General features: G+C 43.7%; 1 protein-coding gene across 1 annotated transcript in view; it reads right to left on the reverse strand.

Moving 5' to 3' along the window:
* Positions 1-13,931, reverse strand: part of DGKI (diacylglycerol kinase iota) — a 309,532-nt gene extending 295,601 nt beyond the window's left edge. The window contains exon 1 of the mRNA XM_081957046.1: positions 13,615-13,931. Within this exon, the coding sequence (XP_081813172.1) occupies positions 13,615-13,829 (215 nt within the window). The 5' untranslated portion in view covers positions 13,830-13,931. The remainder of the gene's footprint in view (positions 1-13,614) is intronic.
* Positions 13,932-22,292: the final 8,361 nt, after the last annotated feature.

The raw sequence follows: 22,292 nt of genomic DNA on the forward strand, positions 1-22,292 counted from the left end.
CTCACCTGCAAGATTAGCATTAACATGTATAAAAACAAATTGGTTAAATGTTGGAAATGCAATCAGACACCAGGCTCATACTACCATATGTGGTGGACATGCCCCAAAGCCAAAAAACACTTCAGGCTGATGTTTTCGGCTTCGTGTTTGTGTGAATATATACTAAAATATATACTAAAATATATACTAAAATATATACTAAAATATATACTAAAATATATACTAAAATATATACTAAAATATATACTAAAAATATATATATATACAGTGGGGCAAAAAAGTATTTAGTCAACCACCAATTGTGCAAGTTCTCCCACTTAAAAAGATGAGAGAGGCCTGTAATTGGCATCATAGGTAGACCTCAACTGTGAGAGACAAAATGTAAAAAAAAAGACCAAACAATCACATTGGCTGATTTGGAAATAATTTATTTGCAAATTATGCTGGAAAATAAGTATTTGGTCACCTACAAACAAGCAAGATTTCTGGCTCTCACAGACCTGTACCTTCTTCTTTAGGAGGCTCCTCTGTCCTGCACTCATTACCTGTATCAATGGCACCCGTTCGAACTTGTCATCAGTATAAAAGACACCTGTCCACAACCTCAAACAGTCACACTCCAAACTCCACTATGGTGAAGACCAAAGAGCTGTCAAAGGACACCAGAAACAAAATTGTAGACCTGCACCAGGCTGGGAAGACTGAACCTGCAATAGGCAAGCAGCTTGGTGTGAACAAATCAATTGTGGGAGCAATAATTAGAAAATGGAAGACATACAAGACCACTGATAATCTCCCTCGATCTGGGGCTCCACGCAAGATCTCACCCCGTGGGCTCAAAATGATCCCAAGAACGGTGAGCAAAAATCCCAGGATCACACCGGGGGACCTAGTGAATGACCTGCAGAGAGCTGGGACCAACGTAACAAAGGCTACCATCAGTAACACACTACGCCGCCAGGGACTCAGATCCTGCAGTGCCAGACGTGTTCCCCGGCTTAAGTCAGTCCATGTCCGGGCCCATCTGAAGTTTGCTAGAGAGCATTTGAATGATCCAGAAGAGGATTGGGAGAATGTCATATGGTCAGATGAAACCAAAATAGAACTGTTTGGTAGAAACACAACTCGTCGTGTTTGGAGGAGAGAGAATGCTGAGTTGCATCCAAAGAACACCATACCTACTGTGAAGCACGGGGGTGGCAACATCATGCTTTGGGGCTGTTTTTCTGCAAAGGGACTAGGACGACTGATCCGTGTACAGGACAGAATGAATGGGGCCATGTATTGTGAGATTTTGAGTGCAAACCTCCTTCCATCAGCAAGGGCATTGAAGATGAAACGTGGCTGGGTCTTTTAACATGACAATGATTCCAAACATACTGCCCGGGCAATGAAGGAGTGGCTTCGTAAGAAGGTCCTGGAGTGGCCTAGCCAGTCTCCAGATCTCAACCCCATAGAAAACCTTTGGAGGGAGTTGAAAGTCCGTGTTGCCCAGCGACAGCCCCAAAACATCACTGCTTTAGAGGAGATCTGCATGGAGGAATGGGCCAACATACCAGCAACAGTGTGTGCCAACCTTATGAAGACTTACAGAAAACGTTTGACCTCTGTCATTGCCAACAAAGGATATATAACGAAATATTGAGATGAACTTTTGATACTGACCAAATACTTATTTTCCAGCATAATTTGCAAATAAATTATTTCCAAATCAGCCAATGTGATTGTTTGGTCTTTTTTTTTTACATTTTGTCTCTCACAGTTGAGGTCTACCTATGATGCCAATTACAGGCCTCTCTCATCTTTTTAAGTGGGAGAACTTGCACAATTGGTGGTTGACTAAATACTTTTTTGCCCCACTGTATGTATGTATATGTATGTATGTATGTGTATGTATGTATGTATGTATGTATGTATGTATGTATGTATGTATGTATATATATATATATATATATATATATATATATATATATATATATATATATATATATATATATATATATATATATATATATATTCATAATGATGAAGATGTTTGTATGCTTGTATGTTAAGACCTTGAACACCTAGAGAGCACACTGCTCAACATAGAAAGGAAATGTATGATATGCATGTATGAAAGCAATTTTTAAAAAGATGGCGGATGTTTGGGTAAGGTATCGGTCTCTGAAATGGATTGATCTAAACCAGGAATCAGAAGTGGGTTCCTACCGGTTCGGACCAGTTCGGACGCGTATGTAGTAACTCAGCCTGCCACGCCTCCTAACTGGTTCTATCGGCGGCACCACAGCCGCCGCCATTATGTTTTTTCAATGGTTTTTGTACTGCAGATGTGCGCATAGTGCACATTAAGCATGTACGTAGCATGTCCCTGAGTGAATCGGCAGTAGCAGCAGCCAGAACCTTCCCCAGCCAGGAATGCATAAGTTGACCCTACCTACAACCTTGGTTTAGCCCTCAGAGCCACTTCCAAAGCTGCTGTCGAATCTTAAAAAAAAAAATAGTTATTAAAGGTATGGAAAATGATCATATTTATTGCATTGGTTTAACTTCATTTTTAGAAACATTCAGAACAGCTTACAGCACGTTACTCAAAAGCTATGTACAGCTCCTGGTCGAAAACAGGTTGGCAATACCTTCGTAGGATTTTGTTGGTGTGCAAGTATTCCACTTCTTAACAGTCTCTTTCCTTGAAAGGATCGTAAGAACACTGGTCTCCATTAAAATTAATATTCATGCTGAGGCTGTCGCGTTAGAAACAAACAGCAATGAGCCTCGGTTAATGTTTGGTCCAATACATCTTTTTGCTTGGCACTTAGTTTTAATTTATGGTCTTGGACTAAGTATACTGGTGGGTAGATGGGCATGTATTTATGATTCCATTTGCATGGCCAAATCAATAGTTAATGAGTTTTTATCTTGAGGTTTCTTACAGCATACTCAGGTGAAAATTTAACCGCCTACCTGGAAAGCTGGTGGACATTTTTCCAACACTTCTTGTGCATTTCCTTATGGGGTTAACAAGCAATTATAAGGTCACCTCCGCAGGGAATAAGCAATCAAGTGGACAAACTGGTCTCATCCTAACATTGGTCATCAGTGGAAGAGTTAATGGCTTGAGGAAGTGGAACATATGTCACTGCCAGAAAGGAACCTGTTGTGGCCCACCAGCGGCTAGCAGAGCTGGTGGCAGACTCAGACAGTGAGGAGGCTGGGGAGGAACTTAGGCCAGTCCTGGTGTCTGGGGAAGGCTCTGATGAATGTCCTGCATCAGAGGCAGAGATGGAGCCAGGGCCGTCTGACAGTTACCAGCTGCCTTTGGAGTTGGAGATCAGTGGGGCAGAAGAACAGCTGGAGCCTGCTCCCATTGAGCACATGCACAGAGCTGCCAGGAGAAAGGAACAGTTAAGAAACAAGGGCCGACTCGGCATAGATGGATGGTGAATGGCCTCTCCCATAGGGAATAAAGAGGAGCGAAAGGGGAGTGGAGTTTGCAGGAGACAATTGGTTCATTTAATTAGTGTGAAGATTTGATCATGACCCTCAGAGACTCCTTGCCGAGTATTTTCTTGTACAGCATTATGTTTGGAAGATATCAACCTGGCAGCTCCTGAAGCCTGATAAGGTCTGTGATGGTTAATTCACCCTGGAAAGACTGTTTGCCAAGACTTTGCTGGATGTGAATGAGAGGAATTCACATTAGCTTAATAAAAAAAGGGGTTTTGTCGGGACAAGGAGTCTGCTTTTGTGAAGCCTAGATCAAAACAGAACTACAGCAGTGGCAGCTCAGAAGAAATATCTTCAAAGTGAACAATCTAGCAGCTTGTGGGCTACCAGTTTTGGGATGCAAAAATCCAGACAACCAGAGGACAGCAGCAAACGATGTGTTTTCTGTATCGCTTTGCTGCCATCTTCTGGGCACCCTACTCAATATACGGTACATTAAGGCTGTCTACCGTGCTTGCCTGTAGTTAGCTGCCCCAGGGAAAGTCCTCTGGACATATGTCATCTTTGCAGTAGAGCGTAACCAGCTTTGTTTCCTCAGTCAAAGAATGAAGGTTTGACTAAGAATCTCTGTGCTTGTAAATTAGCAAGGTATCTGCAATCCCGTCCTTGACTGTATTTATGTCCGTGATTATTCCCAAGCTGCCTCTGTATGTTGGAGACTCAAGGCAATGCTTGCACCATGAGCAAAAGATTAATTTAAAACATAATAGAGCAGAGTTATGAATCCTATTTTAATTTTAGTCTGAACGGTAGCGGGCATGAAGAAAGGGTTCCTCTCCACCACCTGTGTCATCTCGGTGTCGTCCAACTGAAGATTTATTTACCCTGAAAATCAGCCGTCTGGGGCTGAGAGACCCCCTAGAGGCACTGCAGAATAAAATAGAAATAAACCATCCACAGTCACTTGGAGTCTGATTATTATTATTATTATTATTATTATTATTATTATTATTATTATTATTATTATTATTATTATTATTGCATCAACAGAAGTGTATCACAGCGGCCAGTTGTTTTGCTGGATTTGGCATTAATTACTAGTCAGGCCCCACCCAGGGGCCTAGGACGTCGTAACGTATTTTTGTAATATGTGTGCAGATCCAAGCAGTGCAGCCTTTTGCATTTGACTGATGGTGATTTTGTCAATTTTTAACTGTTTTAAATGTAATTCCAGTGCTTTTGGAATAGCACCCAGTGTGCCGATTACCACTGGAATTACCACTGCTGGTTTGTGCCATAATCGTTGGATTTCGATTTTTAAGTCCTGGTATTTCGCGATTTTTTCATATTCCTTCTCGGCAACCCTGCTATCACCTGGTATTGCGATGTCTATGATTGTAACCTTATTTTTCTCAACCAGTGTGATGTCTGGTGTATTATGCGCCAGTATTTTATCCGTTTGTATGCGAAAATCCCACAAGATCTTGACCATCTGACTCTCTACGACTTTTTCAGGCTTATGTTCCCACCAGTTTGCTGCTGTTTTAATATTATAATTTTTGCACAAATTCCAGTGGATCATTTGTGCCACTGAATTGTGCCGCATTTTATAGTCAGTCTGCGCGATTTTTTTACAGCAGCTGAGTATGTGGTCAACAGTTTCATCAACTTCTTTGCAGAGTCTGCATTTGGCATCATCAGAGGATTTTTCGATTTTGGCCTTAATGGCATTTGTACGGATAGCTTGTTCTTGCGCAGCCAGGATTAGTGACTCTGTTTCTTTCTTTAATGTACCTGCTGTTAACCATAACCAAGTTTTTTCACTGTCCACTTTATCTTTTATTTTTTCCAGAAATTGGCCATGCAATGCTTTGTTCTGCCAACTCTCCATTCTTAATTTTATCACATCTTTTTTGTATTCTTGTTTCGTCTGTTGGGCCTTCAATAGATTTTTGTTCTTTACTTCGATTAATAGATGTTCTTGACTTTCTTTTAAATAATCAGCCAGTGCATGTTTTTCTTCTTCAACTATTTGCTTCACTTGTAATAATCCTCTGCCACCTGATTTTCGGGGCAGGTATAGTCTATCAGTGTCACCACGTGGATGTAAACTGTAGTGCATTGTCATTAGTTTCCTGGTTTTTCGGTCCAAAATGTCCAAATCAGTTTGTGTCCAGTTAACTATACCAGCTGTGTATCTTATAACTGGTATTGCCCAGGTATTTATGGCCTTGATTGTATTTCCACCATTTAATTTAGATTTCAAAATTTTCCTAACTCTGTTGGTGTACTCTCTCCTGACAATAGTTTTTACTTCTCCATGTTTGATGTTATCCAGCTGCAAAATGCCTAAGTATTTGTAGGCTTCATTTTCATTGCATTTAATTAGTTGGCCATTGGGCATTTCAATTCCCTCACACGTAGTGATTTTGCCCCTTTTTATGGATACAGTGGCGCATTTTTCCATGCCAAACTGCATTGAAATATCGGTGCTGAATACTCGGACTGTGTTTGTCAGTGATTGGATTTCTATTTCTGACTTTCCATAGAGTTTCAAATCATCCATATATAATAAATGTGAAATTTTTTCAGCTTCTTTGGCTGTTTGGTAGCCTAATTTCATTTTTTTTAAGATTACTGATAGTGGGATCATCGCGATGATGAAGAGAAGAGGTGAAAGTGAATCACCCTGGAAAATTCCTCGCTTGATATTGACCATTCCGTAGTTCTCATTCCCTACTGCCAACTCAGTTCTCCATTGTTTCATCGCCTTTTCAGTGAAGGATGTAATATTTTTACTAATGCCAGTTGTTTCTAAGCATTTTATGATCCAACTATGTGGCAATGAGTCGAATGCTTTTTTATAATCAATCCAGACCATATTCAAGTTCGTTTTTCTTTTCTTACAATTTTCTAATATCATTTTATCAATTAGGAGCTGATCTTTTGTGCCCCTACTCCTTCTTTTGTTGCCTTTTTGCTCTACTGGCAAGATGTTGTTTGTTTCCAAATAATCCATAATGTTATCTGCAATAATGCCTGTGAGTAATTTAAAGGTTGTTGGCAAGCATGTTATTGGTCTGTAGTTTTCAGGTATTGTTCCTTTAGTTGCATCTTTCTGAATCAAGTATGTTTTTCCAGTTGTCAACCATTCATCAATTTGGCCATTTTGTAACATCTCATTCAGTTGCCTGGCCAATATTGCATGTAAACTGGTCAGATATTTGAGCCAGAAACCATGTAATTGGTCCTTTCCAGGTGATGTCCAATTCTTTACTTTTTTTACTCGATTTTTGACCATCTTAGTTGTTATTTCTAATAATTGCATTTGTTTGTTGCCAATGCTTTTCTCAAAGTCATGTATCCATTTTGCTTCCTTATTGTAGTCCTTTGCATTTTCCCACAATTCTTTCCAGAATTCAACTGTGGCCTGCTTTTCTGGTTTTTGACTTTTGGTGTCATCATTCACATTAAGACTTTGATAAAAACGCCGTTGGTCTGATCGAAATTGCTGATTTTGTTTATACTGGATGATTCGTGCCTCATATCTTTCAATTTTCCTAGCTGTTGCTGTTATCTGCTGTTTTACAATCTCTACAGCTTCATTGATGTTTCTTGTATCCAATCTATACCTTCTGATTAGCTGATCTATAATTTTGTTGTTTCTAAGCCGTTGCGCATGTTCTTCAAATTGCTAGCATCTGCCCTTAATTTTTTGACTTTTTGTTCCAATCGGATTTTCCACTTTGGCTTTGATGCTTTTTCTGTTGTGTAACTAGGTGCTTTGATTTTAATGCCTAGTTCATTAGTGACTATTGCGGCTGCACTGTACATTAACTGGTTCGTTTCCAAGATGGATCCCGATTCAATTGTTGAATAATATTATTATTATTATTATTATTATTATTATTATTATTATTATTATTATTATTATTAATTATTATTATTATTATGTGGTTAATCTTTGGTGAGATTCACAGCCTTTGGGGCTGGTTGGTAGCCTAACAGCTCGAGTCCTAACCAAGGACCTAGGAACTGTTAAGGTAACGTCGGAGGATATAAGTTGTTCCAAGTAGGGTGGTTTTTTGTAGAGTCAGAATGTTCAAGTCAGGTAAATTTAGAATTTTCAAATAGCGAGGTTGTTGTTGTTGTTGTTGTTGTTGTTGTTGTTATTATTATTATTATTATTATTATTATTATTATTATTATTATTATTGAATCAAATGCCTTCCTTCCTCCCTCAGGGGAAACTTTTGATTTCCATACATGAAATCAAAGATATTAAAGTTGAGATTCAAGACATTGCCCCAAAGGTGCTTTTTTTTTTCAAGTGGCAATTGGACTTTCTGTTTTTTCTTTGAAGAGGTTTCACTTCTCATCCAAGAAGCTGCTTACAGATCTGACTGGATGTGGGAAATGGAAGGATTTATACTCCTTGCAACAGCTGGACATCTGCATTCTTTTAGCGGGTCGTTAAGGTCACCTGGAGGTTTATCTGTGTCATCAGGGTCGCCCCAGCAGTGCAAATTGGAACTGTTGAAAGGACCATGCTGTAGATTGTGTTGTAGATTGGAGGTAGATGATGTTTTATAGTCCCTCCGGGGAGAGGGGGCGGTCTAGAAATCTAATAAATTATTATTATTATTATTATTATTATTATTATTATTATTATTATTATTATTATTACATCATCTATCTCCAATCTACAACACAATCCTTGCAGCAGTTCCAAGAAGGCTCCACACCCATTTGCACCACTCATGATGACACAGATAAACTTCCAGATGACCTTAAATGACCTGCTAAAAGAATGCAAATGCCCAGCTGTCTGCAAGGAGTATATATCCTTCCATTCCCCACCATCCAGTCAGAGCTGCAAAAGCTTCTTGGATGAGAAGTGAAACGTCTTCAAAGAAAAACCAGAAAGTCCAATTGCCACTTGGGAAAAAAGCACCTTTGGGATCACCATGACCTGGATGACTGAGAATCTCCATAGACATTCAAGCCATTGGTTCAGCCCAACAAAATGAAGGCCAAGACCAAGATCAAGACCTCTTAGCCCTGGCATTTCACGATAGATGCTTCAGGCAGTAGCAGAACAGGTAGTGCTGCTGGGGCCTCTACAGCTGTTATTCTGATCCAAAAGATAGTCCCTTTAAAAAAAGAATTACCTGGCAGAGTTTCATTGAAATGATTGGATCATCAGTAAATGGATTAGTTGGACCATAAGAAAGGCTGAGTGCCAAAGAATCAAGGCCTTTGAACTATGGTGCTGGAGAAGACTCCTGCAAGTCCCTTTGACTGCAAGGTGATCAAACCGGTCAGTCCTAGAGGAGATCAACCCTGATTGCTCTTTACAGGGCCGAGTCCTGAAGATGAAACTCAAATACTTTGGCCACCTAATGAGAAGGAAGGACTCACTGGAGAAGAGCCTGATGCTGGGAAAGATTGAGGGCAAAAGAAGAAGGAGACAACAGAGAATAAGGTGGCTGGATGGAGTCACCAAAGCAGGAGTGTGAGCTTAAATGGACTCCGGAGGATGATAGAGGACACAAAGGTCTGGAGATCCATGGGGTCACGATGGGTTAGACATGACTTCGCAACTAACAACAAAAATAGATTATCTCCATCAAAGCATCTGAGTACAGCCAGAGCTTTAGAATGAAGCTACAGGTAGTAACTGAGCCAAGATACTAAATATTAAAGAAAATAGCATTCCAATATTCTTGCCTGACACGAAGAATTGGATGGTATCCCTTCCCATTCCTTTCTGAAAAACTGACTGAGCAGGTAATTGTCCATTTCTTTGAACACGGGTCGCAGAACATAATTCTTTCCCTGAGTCTCTCCCCCCTCCCCCCGTTTCCCTCCTTAGCTGCGCTATTCTTAGTACGGTGGGGTTGCTTAGATGACACATCACAGATTACAAGGCTTTCTCCTCCAACATTTTACAAAGTAACTGCAAGGTGACTATTAATGATAGCTAATGCTCAAACAATTCAGCAAAGAGCAATGATAGGGGAGGAAGGGCGCCGTTGGAACACAGAGTAAAGAAAGGCAGGGGGTTAAACCTCCTTTCCCCCTTTTTTTCATACTGGGTTGCAGAAGATGGGTTCAATTCAATTCAATTCAAACCTTTATTGTCAGAGTACAACATGTGTACGACGAGATTGGCTGAGCCTCCCTTCGTGCACCCCCCCCCCTTCAACACAATACAATACTTTCACAGTGAAAGACAAAAGAATGCCTAGCTCAGTGAATCCTACTCACAAACACCCAGTCCTATTGCACCATGTGAATTTATTGTACGTCGCGGCTGCCCACAAGTCAATCGTACTAGGTTGTTGTGGGGTTATTTTTCATTCCGGAGTCTGGCAGCCCACGGATAAAAAACTGTTCTTCAGTCTGTTTTTGCGTCTGCCTTTGCTTCTATATCTCCTACCTGATGGTAGGAGGGTAAAGAAGTGGTGACCAGGGTGTGAGTCGTCCCTGAGGATTTTCCTCACTCTTCTAAGGCAGCGAGCCCTAGAGATGTCATCTAGTGGCATCACAACATTTTGTGCTGTGTTCACCACCCTCTGTAGTGTCTTTCTATCCGTGGCAAGTTCATAGGTGTATGCCAAATCTTTTGTGCCTTTTGTGTTCACCAAAAACTTTATTCTTGCTTGGCAATGCAAGGAAGTACAGAACCTCCTTTCAGTTGAAACCTCAAAGGCCGTGGCTACAGACAATCACACAACGTTCACAATCAACAACAGCGATCTGCACTCTGCTGTTTCATTGCATCCATACCTGGAATACAGTGGTGGGTTCCAGACCCCGTTCCAACCGGTACAGTTGGAACGGGCCCGGCGTTGCCCACATGGACATGCGCGGCGTGCGCATGCATCGTACCTGCCTGCAACGCCTCCGCAAGCCTCCGAGATGCTCCAGCTGCTTGGCAGAGCGTTGTGCAGGCGCAGTATGTTCCATGCGCGTGCATGGAAGCGCCAAAGGCTTAAAGGACAGGTAAGGAGCTCATGCGGGCGGGTGGGCCCTCTGGAGCACTGTACTTGAATGGTACCCGGTACTCCGGGCAGGCCTGTACCGGGGCATACCGCCTGCAACCCATCACTGCTGGAATACCAAAGCTACCCGTTGATGTCTCTCACTTTCAATTCATTACTACAAGAAAGTCTGACATGGATCTTCGTGGTAATTATTAAAAAAGGAAAGAAAGAAGCAGAGCAGAACAGCAGGCAAGCAACAGAAATCATCTGTGGTGATGGTCACTCCACTGAGAATTAATCACTCTGGATTTTGTGCTCATCAGTCAAACTATTGGGTCTTTTTTTTTTTTTACAAAGTCAAAAGAAGTAGCCAATGATGTACATGGAGTCACATTGCTGGGGATGCTATAGTTCAGAAAACTCTGCAAGGCTTTCCAAGCTGCTTTAGAAATTTCTTTTTTACACCTCTGAACACAGAACAGAATCTGATTGGAATGACAACCATCCAAACTTCAAAATACTTTCTCTAGATTTCAGCATTTTCCAGCAGTTGGGAAACTATGGTACCCAAAAAGTTACCCATTACTATCATTTCCTATGCAAGTGTCCCATTTGTAATTCATTGAGCAAATAATCTTTGCAATGAACTACAATGTGCAAGGATTGGAAAGAACAGTGAAATGAAATAAAATAAAAACAGGTAGGACTTGTGTGTATCATAAGCCAACAGCTATGAAAAATAACCAATAACTCCTACCAAAATAGGAGGTTGCTTATGTGAAGGGAATAATTTCCTTGATTTCAATAAGAGTATTTGTTTTTTTCTCTCCGTTTACCTTTTTTTACATTAATAAAGCTTTGATGTCCAGATAAAAAGTTTGAATGATGGTGGTTCGAATTGATGGTTTTTACTTCTTTTGTATTAACTTCACTCATTGCTTTCGTGCAATTTTTGTGCTTCTATGAATTGACTCTTTATTTGAAGTTATTTTGAGCCTCTTCACCTTGTATCCCTATGCATTCCATTTAGTTTTTCAGTTGTGTGGATGATCAGGGACTATCAAGAATTATAGTTATTATTTTCCCTCAAACATGTATGTATGTATGTATGTATGTATGTATGTATATGTATATGTATATGTATGCATGTGTATCCCCATATATCCATAAAGGAACATCTTCTGGACAAGAGGGAGTATCCAGTACACAATCCAAAAAGATTGTTGAATTATTTTCTTTTCCTCTGTTCAATTTTTTTAGGGGTAGGATAGCCGAGTTGTTTTTTTTTTTAAAAAAACACCACGTGAAATGCACAAACACAAGGCAACAATAACAAGGCTTCTCTAAAATCCCATTTTGGAGTCAAGGGAATTGCACAATTGCACTGCCTGTTTGTCTGGAAGAACCTGGCTACAGATTACCAGAGAGGTGAGTTTCAACCATAGCTTTCAGAAGCTGCTTGTTTGCCTCTCCAAGCTGGCCTTGCAATTGACACAGATCTAATTTTTAATCATTTGCAGACAGAAGCTGGAATCTAGTGGCTTACTAGAGAAAACTGTAGCAAACAGTTTAAAAATGCACACACTCATGCATTTTACCAGGTAATTGAATTTAGCTGACCTCTGATTCAGCTGCCTCTTCAGTTGTTAAACATTAGATGTAGATACGCAATGTAACTATCAACTGAATTTACACTGAAACTTACATAATGATTCACCGGGGTGCTGAAAATGAAGATGAACATTTGTTCTTTGGAAGACTCCTGAAGCTTTCAATAGTCATCAGCGCTTCCCAAAATAAGTGTTTTTCCAGGGAAATACTGCACCAGCTCCCCGTGCCAATAAAGCAATATTGGTTTCAGTTTATTTCCCCTTTTTTTTTAGTTCAAGCATCAAGTCTTCGAAATAACATGATTTCCTGAGCAAGCTGAACTCCCCCTGACTAATCCTAAAGTCTACATACATGGACATTTCCCCCTGAAGCTTTGCTTGTTTGAAGAAGGATCATAAACAAGATCAGGATTTTATTTTTTTTCATGCAAGGTGAATTGGTAAAGAAGATGCTATCCTCAGCCTCATCTCTGACGTGGGTTGCAATTTTTTTCTGACAGTGTAACTCCCAAAGGTCACAATGCATTTCAAGGCATACAAAATTACCTTTCTGTGCAACGTTAACTAAGTATATTACGTGTTTCCCATGATGGATCAGTGCAAGCACAAACGTTATGTGCTTGCACTATTCTCTCAAGAATCCTAATGGCATCACATATTATCAGAATCAAATGCCTAATGCTCTCCACAAAGGATAGGTCTGTGTAAAGGAATGCAAACCCCTTTGCCACGCTACTTTAAATAGCGTTATTATCATCTCACTTTCATATTAAACAAAAAAAGGAAATACAAGATCTTGGCTAACGGCTGTTTTCCCGATTGTAAGCATAATGCCTATATACACAGAAACATATTCTCTTTCTATCTATCTATCTATCTATCTATCTATCTATCTATCTATCTATCTATCTATCTATCTATCCACACACACACACACACACACACACACACACACACATAAAACAGAGACATTCTGTTCTTATAAACTGGTTTTAGTTGTAGGATATCTCTCAGGGCAAACACACCTTGATGTGATTGTTGACCAGAAGGGGAAGGCAAATGGTCAGATTTCATTCAAACACCCTCCCTGCCCCATGAAAAGCAACCAGGATAGTTGTCCAAGTTAATTATCCATATTCTCAAAAACAGGAGTCCTGGCTGGTCAAAGAACGGGAATGCCTTATTTTGATCCCCTTTTCTACTCATTGCCCCCCAAAACACGTTCTTAGTCTGAATTCAAAGTGAGAGTATCTCCTTAGCTCGCTTTTCCCACCATCGCAGGGAGGCTGGAAGTAAATGGGGAGAGGGGAGGAAATCACACCATCCCAACTGAAACAGGAGTAGGAGGGGGGGAGAACGAGAAGGTGCTTCTTATTGCACTTCAGTAAAAGAGACGGTGGGGAAATATGCAAAAGCCACGCCACCGGGAGGAACAGGCAGGAGACTTGGTGAGCGGTCTCCCCAAAGAACTTCCCAGGCTGATTATGGAGCAGGGGGGAAAAGGAGGCAGGTGAGCCAAAGCCCACCCAGAAAAGCCAATGCTCCCCTTCTCGCTTTCTTTCACCCACCTGTAAGACACCTGTTTCCTGAAGGTTAAACTCTTCAGCTTCTCTTCCAGAGAGTCCTCCTTCTGACCGGTTAGCCCAGGCTCCTCTGGGTCGGCCGCCGTGGCGGGAGCACTGCGAGGGTCCCCGCCGCCTTCGGCCCCACGGCACGTGCTGCCGCCGGGACCGCCGCCTCCTGCAGCCCCCTTCTCCTCCCCGGCTGCTGAAGCAGGGTTCATAGCGGTGCTGAAAGGACAGCAGCAGCAGCAGCCGGCGGAGAGGAAAAAGCGAGGGGAACTACTACTAGCCCAGGAGATGGGCTTGAGCCGGGGACAGAGGCAGGGCGGAGGGCGGCTGCTTCCGTCGCAGCCAGAATGGAGCCCCTTCGTCGAGCCGCTGGTCCAAGCGGCTGCAAATGGCAGCACCTTCCCGCAGCATCCATCGGCGGCTGCACTGGCTGCAGCGGGGCATTGTGGGAAACTCCCTGCCTCCCACCCTCTGGCCAATCAGCGCCTCCTCCCCTCTCGCTGCTCCTCCTGCCACGCCCTCCTTCAGAGAAGAGCGGTAGCAGCTACACCTTTAGGTCTGGCTAGAAGCCCCTCTGTGGAGCAGGGCAGGCCTCCCGCCCACACACACACCAAACTCTAGCGTTCTGCAGAAAGATGGAAGTTGTTTGTTGTTTGTTTGTTTGTTTGTTATTTTTGTCAACAAGTTCAAGGACAAGTGTCAGTATAGACATAGACATGGGCACATGAAAAAAATGGCACAAATAAATGGATATAAATAATACAACATGGCCATAAACACATTTTAAAAAGTACCTATAAATGGGGACAGTAGGACAGGGATGGTAGGCACGCTGGTGCACTTATGCACACCCACTTAGGGACCTCTTAAGAAACGTGTAAGGTCCACGGTAGACAGTTTAAGGTAAAAAGAATGGGGGTTAGAGGAACTAATAACAGGATCAGGTAGAGTGTTCCAGACATTTACCACTCTATTGCTGAAGTCGTATTTTCTGCTATCAAGATTAGATCGGATTACATTTAGTTTGTATCTATTGCTAGCCCTTGTGTTATTGCAGTTGAAGTTAAAGTAGTCGCTAACGGGTAGGACGTTATGGCAGATAATTTTGTGTACTAAGCTTAGGTTGAAATGTAGACGGCATAGTTCAAGGTTATCCAGGCCTAAATTTCAAGCCTGGTGGTATAAGGAATTTTATTACAAGCAGAAGAGTTGAGTATTCTTCTTGTAAAATGCCTCTTGACCCTCTCTAATGTATTAATGTCCGAAATGCAGTGTGGGTTACAGGCAGGTGAGCAGTATTCAAGGATAGGTCTGGCAAAGGTTTTGTATGCCCTAGTTAGCAGAATAGCATTACCGGAGAGAAACCTTCATAAAATAAGGTTGACACCTCTGAATGCCTTTTTGGCAATGTTGTTAACAGTGAGCTCTGGGGCTTAGTCCTGTGTTTGGAGAGGGGACAGGTATAGGTTGCTTCAGCATATTAGCAGGGTCTTTTTAAAAAATCAACAGTTTTTTTTTAATTGTAAGTGGGGCACAGGAAGGTGATTTGGAAATATCTGAGCTCGAGCAAAATTAAAATTAACGATTAAAGAAAAATGAACAATTAAGAAATGGTAGGGAGAAAAAAAATCTGCTGAAGATTTTCCCATCGTTAGCTCATGATGAAGTTGATGCATGAGTTGGGTGCACTATATTAGATTAATTAGTAAGTAATTAATTAATTATTTAATTATTTAAAAAGACTCATAAACTACTTTGCAAGGAAAATCTTAGTGGTGGAAGGAGAAGATGATTTCTCCTTATCACTCTTCAACTAGCACCGAATCAAAATTTCTCCCTTCAAAATATTCTCTTGACTGGTGGGATAGTGGAATGGTGAGGGAAATCTAGCAGGATGCAAGGAGCTGAGATGAAATCTATAGGCCCACCAGATGCACTTCTAACTTTTCTCAAGATACGCTACAGGTGGTCCTCAATTTACAACAGGTCATTTAGTGACCGTTCAAAGTTACAACGCCAGTGAAAAATGTGACTTACAACCATTTTTCAGTTACAACCTTGGCAGAATCCCCATGATTATGTGATCAAAATTCAGATGCTTGGCAACTGGCTCATATTTATGACCAAATCAAATACCTTGCATTGCAGTTTGTTGAAAAAGCCTTTAAAACAATTTATTTTTGGTGGCTTTATCATGAGCAGTTTTCTGGAACCAATAGTGATTTTTGTCAGAAAATATATGGCGATTTTGGACATTTTAGTGAATCAGATTTTATTTAATGTTATTGCTGGGTTTATTATTAAAGCTTTTGCTGTTTGTGATTTTATCTTGGATACTCCCTTGAGGGTTCTTAAAAGTTGCCTTAAAAGTGAAATAAATTAATCCTAATATTCTTGAACTAGCTGTTGTATTTTTTTATTATTTTATAGGGTCTACGTATGTGACTTCCAGTTAGGAAGATGAATACCAGAACCATATAAACCTATTTCTTGATAACATTGAAAATAAACAATGTAGGCATGGACTTTTCACAATACGGGATATGCCATTTTATAATTATGCTGAAGTGCTGGTCAAACGTTACTGGTAGCTTCTTCTTCTAGGTCCAAAAATCCTTTCAATTGAAGGAAGTATACAGATATTGATTTTTTTTTAACTTAACTTTTTTTAACTTAATTTAATATTTTTTTTCAAATCATAAGGAGTGAAGAAAGTTATGTGGAAGCTCGTGCATTATGACTTTAAGGAAAGGTAAGCCATAATAGAGAGTCCTCCAGATGTAGTGTCTTCTGCTATAAACCAAGTTGTCTATATCATTCTGGCTGCCAGGGCGGCGAGACAGCGGCGAGACAGCTGAGGAGCGGAGGAGTGATTCCATGAGGGGAGTGAGTGAGTCGGTGAGGAGGAGAACGAATTACATCTTGTTCGGGGGCGGCGTTTGGAGGCCGGGAGGGGCGGAGAGGAGCTGCGGGGATCGAAGAAGCAAGCCAGGGGGGTCGCCGGAGGTTTGGGCGACCCCCAGAAGATCAACAGGCCAGGAAACTGGCCTTGGCACTTCGCCCATTTCTCCCCCCCCGCCCCCCTCACCCCCATGGATTTGCGATTTGTGGTTTCTACATACTTTAAGAACTTAAGAAGCACCTTAAGAACTACCTCTGGGCCTCGATGGTGGACTGTTAGACTATTGTGGTTTGGTGATGTAGGCTTCCTCTCTCCTTTTAGTTACCTTTTACATCTATCTACATCTTGGCCTTTTTACATTTATTTACATCTTGGACCTATTGCAAAGAAAACCCTGCCATAGCCATACTCACGGACTGACCAACATCATAATTTATTCCAGGGCTGACATTCTACGACTGCGAGGGTCCCGCCTCTCGCAGATATGCCCCCCTGCCCTCTTAAGGGCCCACCTCGATGAAGGGTTTATTAACCTAGAGAGGTGGAGGAAGCGGGGGATTAGGGGTTTTTTAGCAAAATGTTATTTAAAATTTTTAAGGGGTTCCAGGGAGGGGGGGAGGGTTATTCAACCTGGGGGTATAGATACAGCCAGGTCAACAGGTGGGATCAGGACGGAGGGGAGCGGAGTGGGGGAGGCGAGAGGATACAGCATTCCTATAGGGGGGATTCCGATAGCGACGGTCGTAGGGAGGGGCGGGCGCGAGGACACCAGAAGAACGCATGGTCGGTTGGGAGACCGGGGCTGTTGGACATGCCCGGTCGCTTGTACCAACCCCCGCAGTCTAGGTGGACAGGATCGGCAGAGCCTGGGCCTTAGGCTGATGTTATGTAACGCGAGGTCCGTGGTTAACAAGGCCCCCCTCATCAGGGACTTGATCTCAGAGGGGGAGCCGGACCTCGCAGGAATAACGGAAACCTGGTTGGGCCCGGAGGGGGGGTTGCCCCTCGGGGAAATGTGCCCTCCAGGTTACCGGGTATTCCATCAGCCACGGGCCCAGGGTAGGGGCGGTGGGGTAGCGATAATCATCCGGGAAGATTTGGCTCCAAGAGAATTCACTGTGTCGCAGACATCTGGTTGTGAGTCTCTGGGCGTGAAATGGGGCCCAGGGAGTCAGTTGGGTCTGTTGATAGTATACCTGGCTCCCCGCCATACATCAACGGCCCTGCCCGGACTCCTCGAGCTGATCGCGGAGATGGCGGTTGAGACCCCCAAGTTATTAGTGATGGGGGATTTCAATCTGCCGTCGACGGGAGAGGCATCCGAGGCAGCCCGGGAATTCATGGCTTCCATGACAGCCATGGATCTGACTCAAGTAGTTCGGGACCCCACACACGAAAGAGGCCACATACTGGATCTTGTGTTTGTCTCCGACCAGTGGACGAGTGATCTGGGAAGAGGGAATTTAGTCATCACGCCCCTGTCATGGTCAGATCACTCACTTCTCCAACTGGACTTCCCTGGCGCTACTCCCCGCCGCGGGGAGGCGGAACCAGAGGGTCCCAGATGGTTCCACCCCAGGCGTCTGATGGAACCAGATAGGTTCCAGGCGGAGCTTGGGCCACCTCCTGCAGACCTGTCCCGCTCCCGGGCGGAGGACCTGGTGGCCGCGTGGAACAGTGCGGCCGCCGGGGCCTTGGACCGGGTTGCGCCTTTGCGGCCTCTCCGATGGCAACGATCGACCCGGGCCCCCTGGTTTAACGGGGAGCTAAGGGCGATGAAACGCCACAGGAGACGCCTAGAGAACAAGTGGAGATCCTCCCGCTCCGAATCCGATCGAACACAGGTAAGAGCCTACTTAAGGACCTACCTTGTGGCAATAAGGGTGGCCAAACATCAATATTGTGCCACCCTTATAGCATCCGCAGAGAACCGCCCTGCCGCCCTGTTTCGGGTGACCCGCTCCCTGCTATCGCAGGGACAGCGGGACCCCCATTGCAGGGCAGGGCAGAGGAGTTTGGGGAATACCTGCAGGATAAAATTGATCAGATCCAGAGGGGGTGGACCCACTCCAGTACTCCAGAGGGGGCGTCCGAGGCTAGTCTTGAGATTCCAAGCTGGGAGGAGTTTGACCCTGTTGTCACCGAAGATTTGGACAGGTTGCGCGGGCGACTGTGAGCCACCACATGTTTATTGGACCCGTGTCCCTCCTGGTTGGTACTGGCTTCCTGGGAGGGTTCACGAGGCTGGCTACTGGGACTGGTGAACGCTTCGTTGGGTGAGGGCCTTTTACCAACCGCCTTGAAAGAGGCGGTGGTGAGACCCCTGCTCAAGAAGCCTTCTCTGGACCCAATGGAGCTAGCAAATTATCGTCCTGTCTCCAACCTTCCTTTTTTAGCGAAGGTTGTTGAGAGTGTGGTGGCTCAGCAGTTCCCGCATCACCTGGAGGAAGATGATTATCTAGACCCGCGCCAGTCCGGCTTCCGGCCCGGTCACAGCACGGAGACAGCCTTGGTCGCGTTGGTGGATGATCTCTGGAGGGCAAAGGATGGGGGTTGTTCCTCCATCCTTGTCCTATTAGACCTCTCGGCGGCTTTCGATACCATCGACCATGGTATCCTATTGCGCCGTCTGGAGGGGTTGGGGATCGGGGGCACCGTATTGCGGTGGTTCCGCTCCTACCTCTCTGGCCGGACGCAATGTGTGTTGACAGGAGAGCAGAGGTCGACCCCGAGGCCCCTTACTTGTGGGGTCCCACAGGGGTCGATCCTCTCGCCTCTCCTGTTCAACACATATATGAAACCGCTGGGCGAGATCATCCGTGGTTTTGGGGTGAGATATCATCTGTACGCTGATGACACTCAGCTGTATATTTCCACCCCAAACCACCCCAACGAGGCTGTTGAAGTGATGTCCCGTTGTCTGGAAGCCGTGCGGGTCTGGATGGGTGACAACAGGCTCAGGCTCAACCCCTCCAAGACAGAGTGGCTGTGGCTTCCGGCACCCCGGTACAACCAGCACATTCCATCGCTGGCCATCGGGGATGAACTATTAGCCCCGGTGGAACGGGCACGCAATTTGGGCATCCTCCTTGATGCCCGGCTGGCTATGGAAGATCATGTGGCAGCCGTGGCGAGGGGGACGTTCCACCAGGTTCGCCTGGTGCGCCAATTGCGACCCCTTTTGGACCGGGAGGCCTTGCACACAGTCACTCACGCGTGGTGACGTCTCGCCTGGACTACTGTAATGCTCTCTACATGGGGCTCCCCTTGAGGTGCACCCGGAGGCTGCAGTTGGTCCAGAATGCAGCCGCGCGGGTAATTATGGGGAGATCGAGGTTGTCCCATATAACACCGCTCCTGCGCGAGCTGCACTGGCTTCCTGTGGCCTACCGGGTGCGCTTCAAGGTGTTAGTTACCATCTTCAAAGCGCTCCATGGCATAGGGCCTAGTTACCTGTGGGATCGTGTCCTGCCCCATACATCCCTGCGGCCCATTCGCTCACACAGAGAGGGTCTCCTCCGGGTGCCGTCCTCTAGAGATTGTCAGAGGGCGGTGCCCAGGAGTAGGTCCTTCTCTGTGGCGGGCCCTACCCTTTGGAACGACCTCCCCCCAGACATTAGAACAACAACCGATCTCCGCTCCTTCCGCAGTAAACTGAAGACCCACCTGTTTCGGCTAGCCGGCCTGGCATAACTCGACAACTTATCCACCCCTAGGTCATTTTTAATTGTTAATTTTAGTTTTTAAACTATTAATGTTATTGAGGTTTTAACCTTTTTTAGTATTGTAATTATTTATTTATTTTTTACCTCCTCTGTATGACACTGTGTTGACTGTTGCTTGTGTACGTCGCCCCGAGTCCCTGTGGGGAGAGGGGGCGACTAATAAGTTTAATTAAATAAATAAATAATAAATAAATAAATAAATTCTACAATTATGCATATGCAAATGTAGCTGTGTTTCTGGTTGCATTTAAATTCACGGTTCATTGCTGTTTCTTGGAAGTTGTCTTTTCCATCTAAGAGTTAAATCCTGCCAATACCCAGAGGTAAAAGAGGCCTTCATAAGAGTGAATAATTACAGATATGAGTAATTATAAAGTTCCATAACAGCTAAAGGAAAACAAGCACCATTTTGCTAACAGCTCATTAATATGAGTAGCATACTTCTGGCCTCTTCCCCTGGACAAATGCTTTCATTACAATAAAAACATGGCTTCTGGCTAACAAATATAGATATTGGAGATGTCACTATCAATATTTTCTTCTCTTTGGGTGTCTCTTCCCTTAATGATTGTGCAAAACTTTGATTTGGTTTCCAGTAGGAGCCACATGGTTACTATGAAATGTAGCACCTACCTGTTAGATTCTAAGGGTTGCCTGATTATTTTCCAGAATGAGTGGCTGCCCTTGAAGTATCTGAACAATCCCAGGAAAAGACTCAGCTACTTTAAAGAGTAGACAGGCCATATACTGCAAAGATCATTTTAGAAAATAAACTTGAAATACTGCAGAGTTATATAGAGAAGAGCAACCTGGATGATTAGGGGATTGGAGACTAAAACAATGACGAATGGTTAAAGGAACTGGGCATGGCTCGTCTAGTGAAGAGAAGGACCAGGGAAGACATGATGGCAGTGTTCCAATATTTGAGGGGCTGCCACAGAGAGGAGGAGGTCAAGCTATTTTCCAAAGTGAGACCTGAAGGCCAGACAAGGAATAATGGATGGAAACTGACCAAGAAGAGATTCAACCTAGAAATAAGGAGACATTTTCTGACAGTAACAATCAACCAATGGAACAGAAGTTGCCTTCGGAAGTTGTGGGAGTTTCATCACTGGAGGCTTTCAAGGGGAGATTGGACTGCCATTTGTTGGAAATGGGTAGGGTCTCCTGCTTGAACTAGTTGGACTAGATGACCTACAGGGTCCCTTCCAAATCTGTTAATCTAATTTAATTATCCTGCATAATGAAGCAAAAAAAACCCTGCCCTCTATTCATAAATGCAACAGGTAAATAGAACAGGATATATTTGATTTATTTATTTATTAAACTGGGGGAACACAGAATATTTAGGCCTGAGGGGAAAAAACTGAAGAGACCTCTCCAGATCCAATCTGTCTCAGTCACCGGGACCAGAGGTTTAGTCTTCATGCTGAAGCCCATCCTCAGGGAACATCCTTCCACTGGGATTGTATGACACATATTACGGTAGAGAGACATTCCTTGAGGATGGACTTCAGCATGGATCTGAAAGCTCAGAAGACTAAGCCTCTAGTCCTGATGACTGACACAGATTGGCTCTTGCAACATTATACTGGGACACACATATCTGCCTTCATTCACGAAGAGGTGGTGATAGCATTCTGCACGCCCCCTTTATGGACCTCTTAAGAATGAGGTGAGGTCCATGGTAAACAGTTTAAGGTTGAAGCTGTGGGAGTTTGAGGCTATAACAACTGAGTCAGGTAGAGCATTTCAAGTGTTGACCACTCTGTTGCTGAAGTCGTATTTTCTGCAATCGAGTTTGGAGCGGTTTAACCATGAGTTTATATCATTTGTTTGCCCGTGTATGGTTCAACCATATATGGTTGAAGCTGAAGAAGTTGTTGACAGGCGAGACATTATTAGCAGACAATTTTGTGTACTATGCTTAGATTGACTGCAGGCGGCACTGTTCCAGATTGTCCAGGCCCAAAATTTCAAGCCTGGTGGTGTAGGGAATTCTATTGTGAGTAGAGGAGTGGAATACTCTTCTCATGAAATACCTCTGA

The sequence above is a fragment of the Natrix helvetica genome (genome assembly GCF_964273705.1).
Source record: "Natrix helvetica genome assembly, chromosome: 6".
NCBI classification, from domain to species: Eukaryota; Metazoa; Chordata; class Lepidosauria; order Squamata; family Natricidae; genus Natrix; species Natrix helvetica.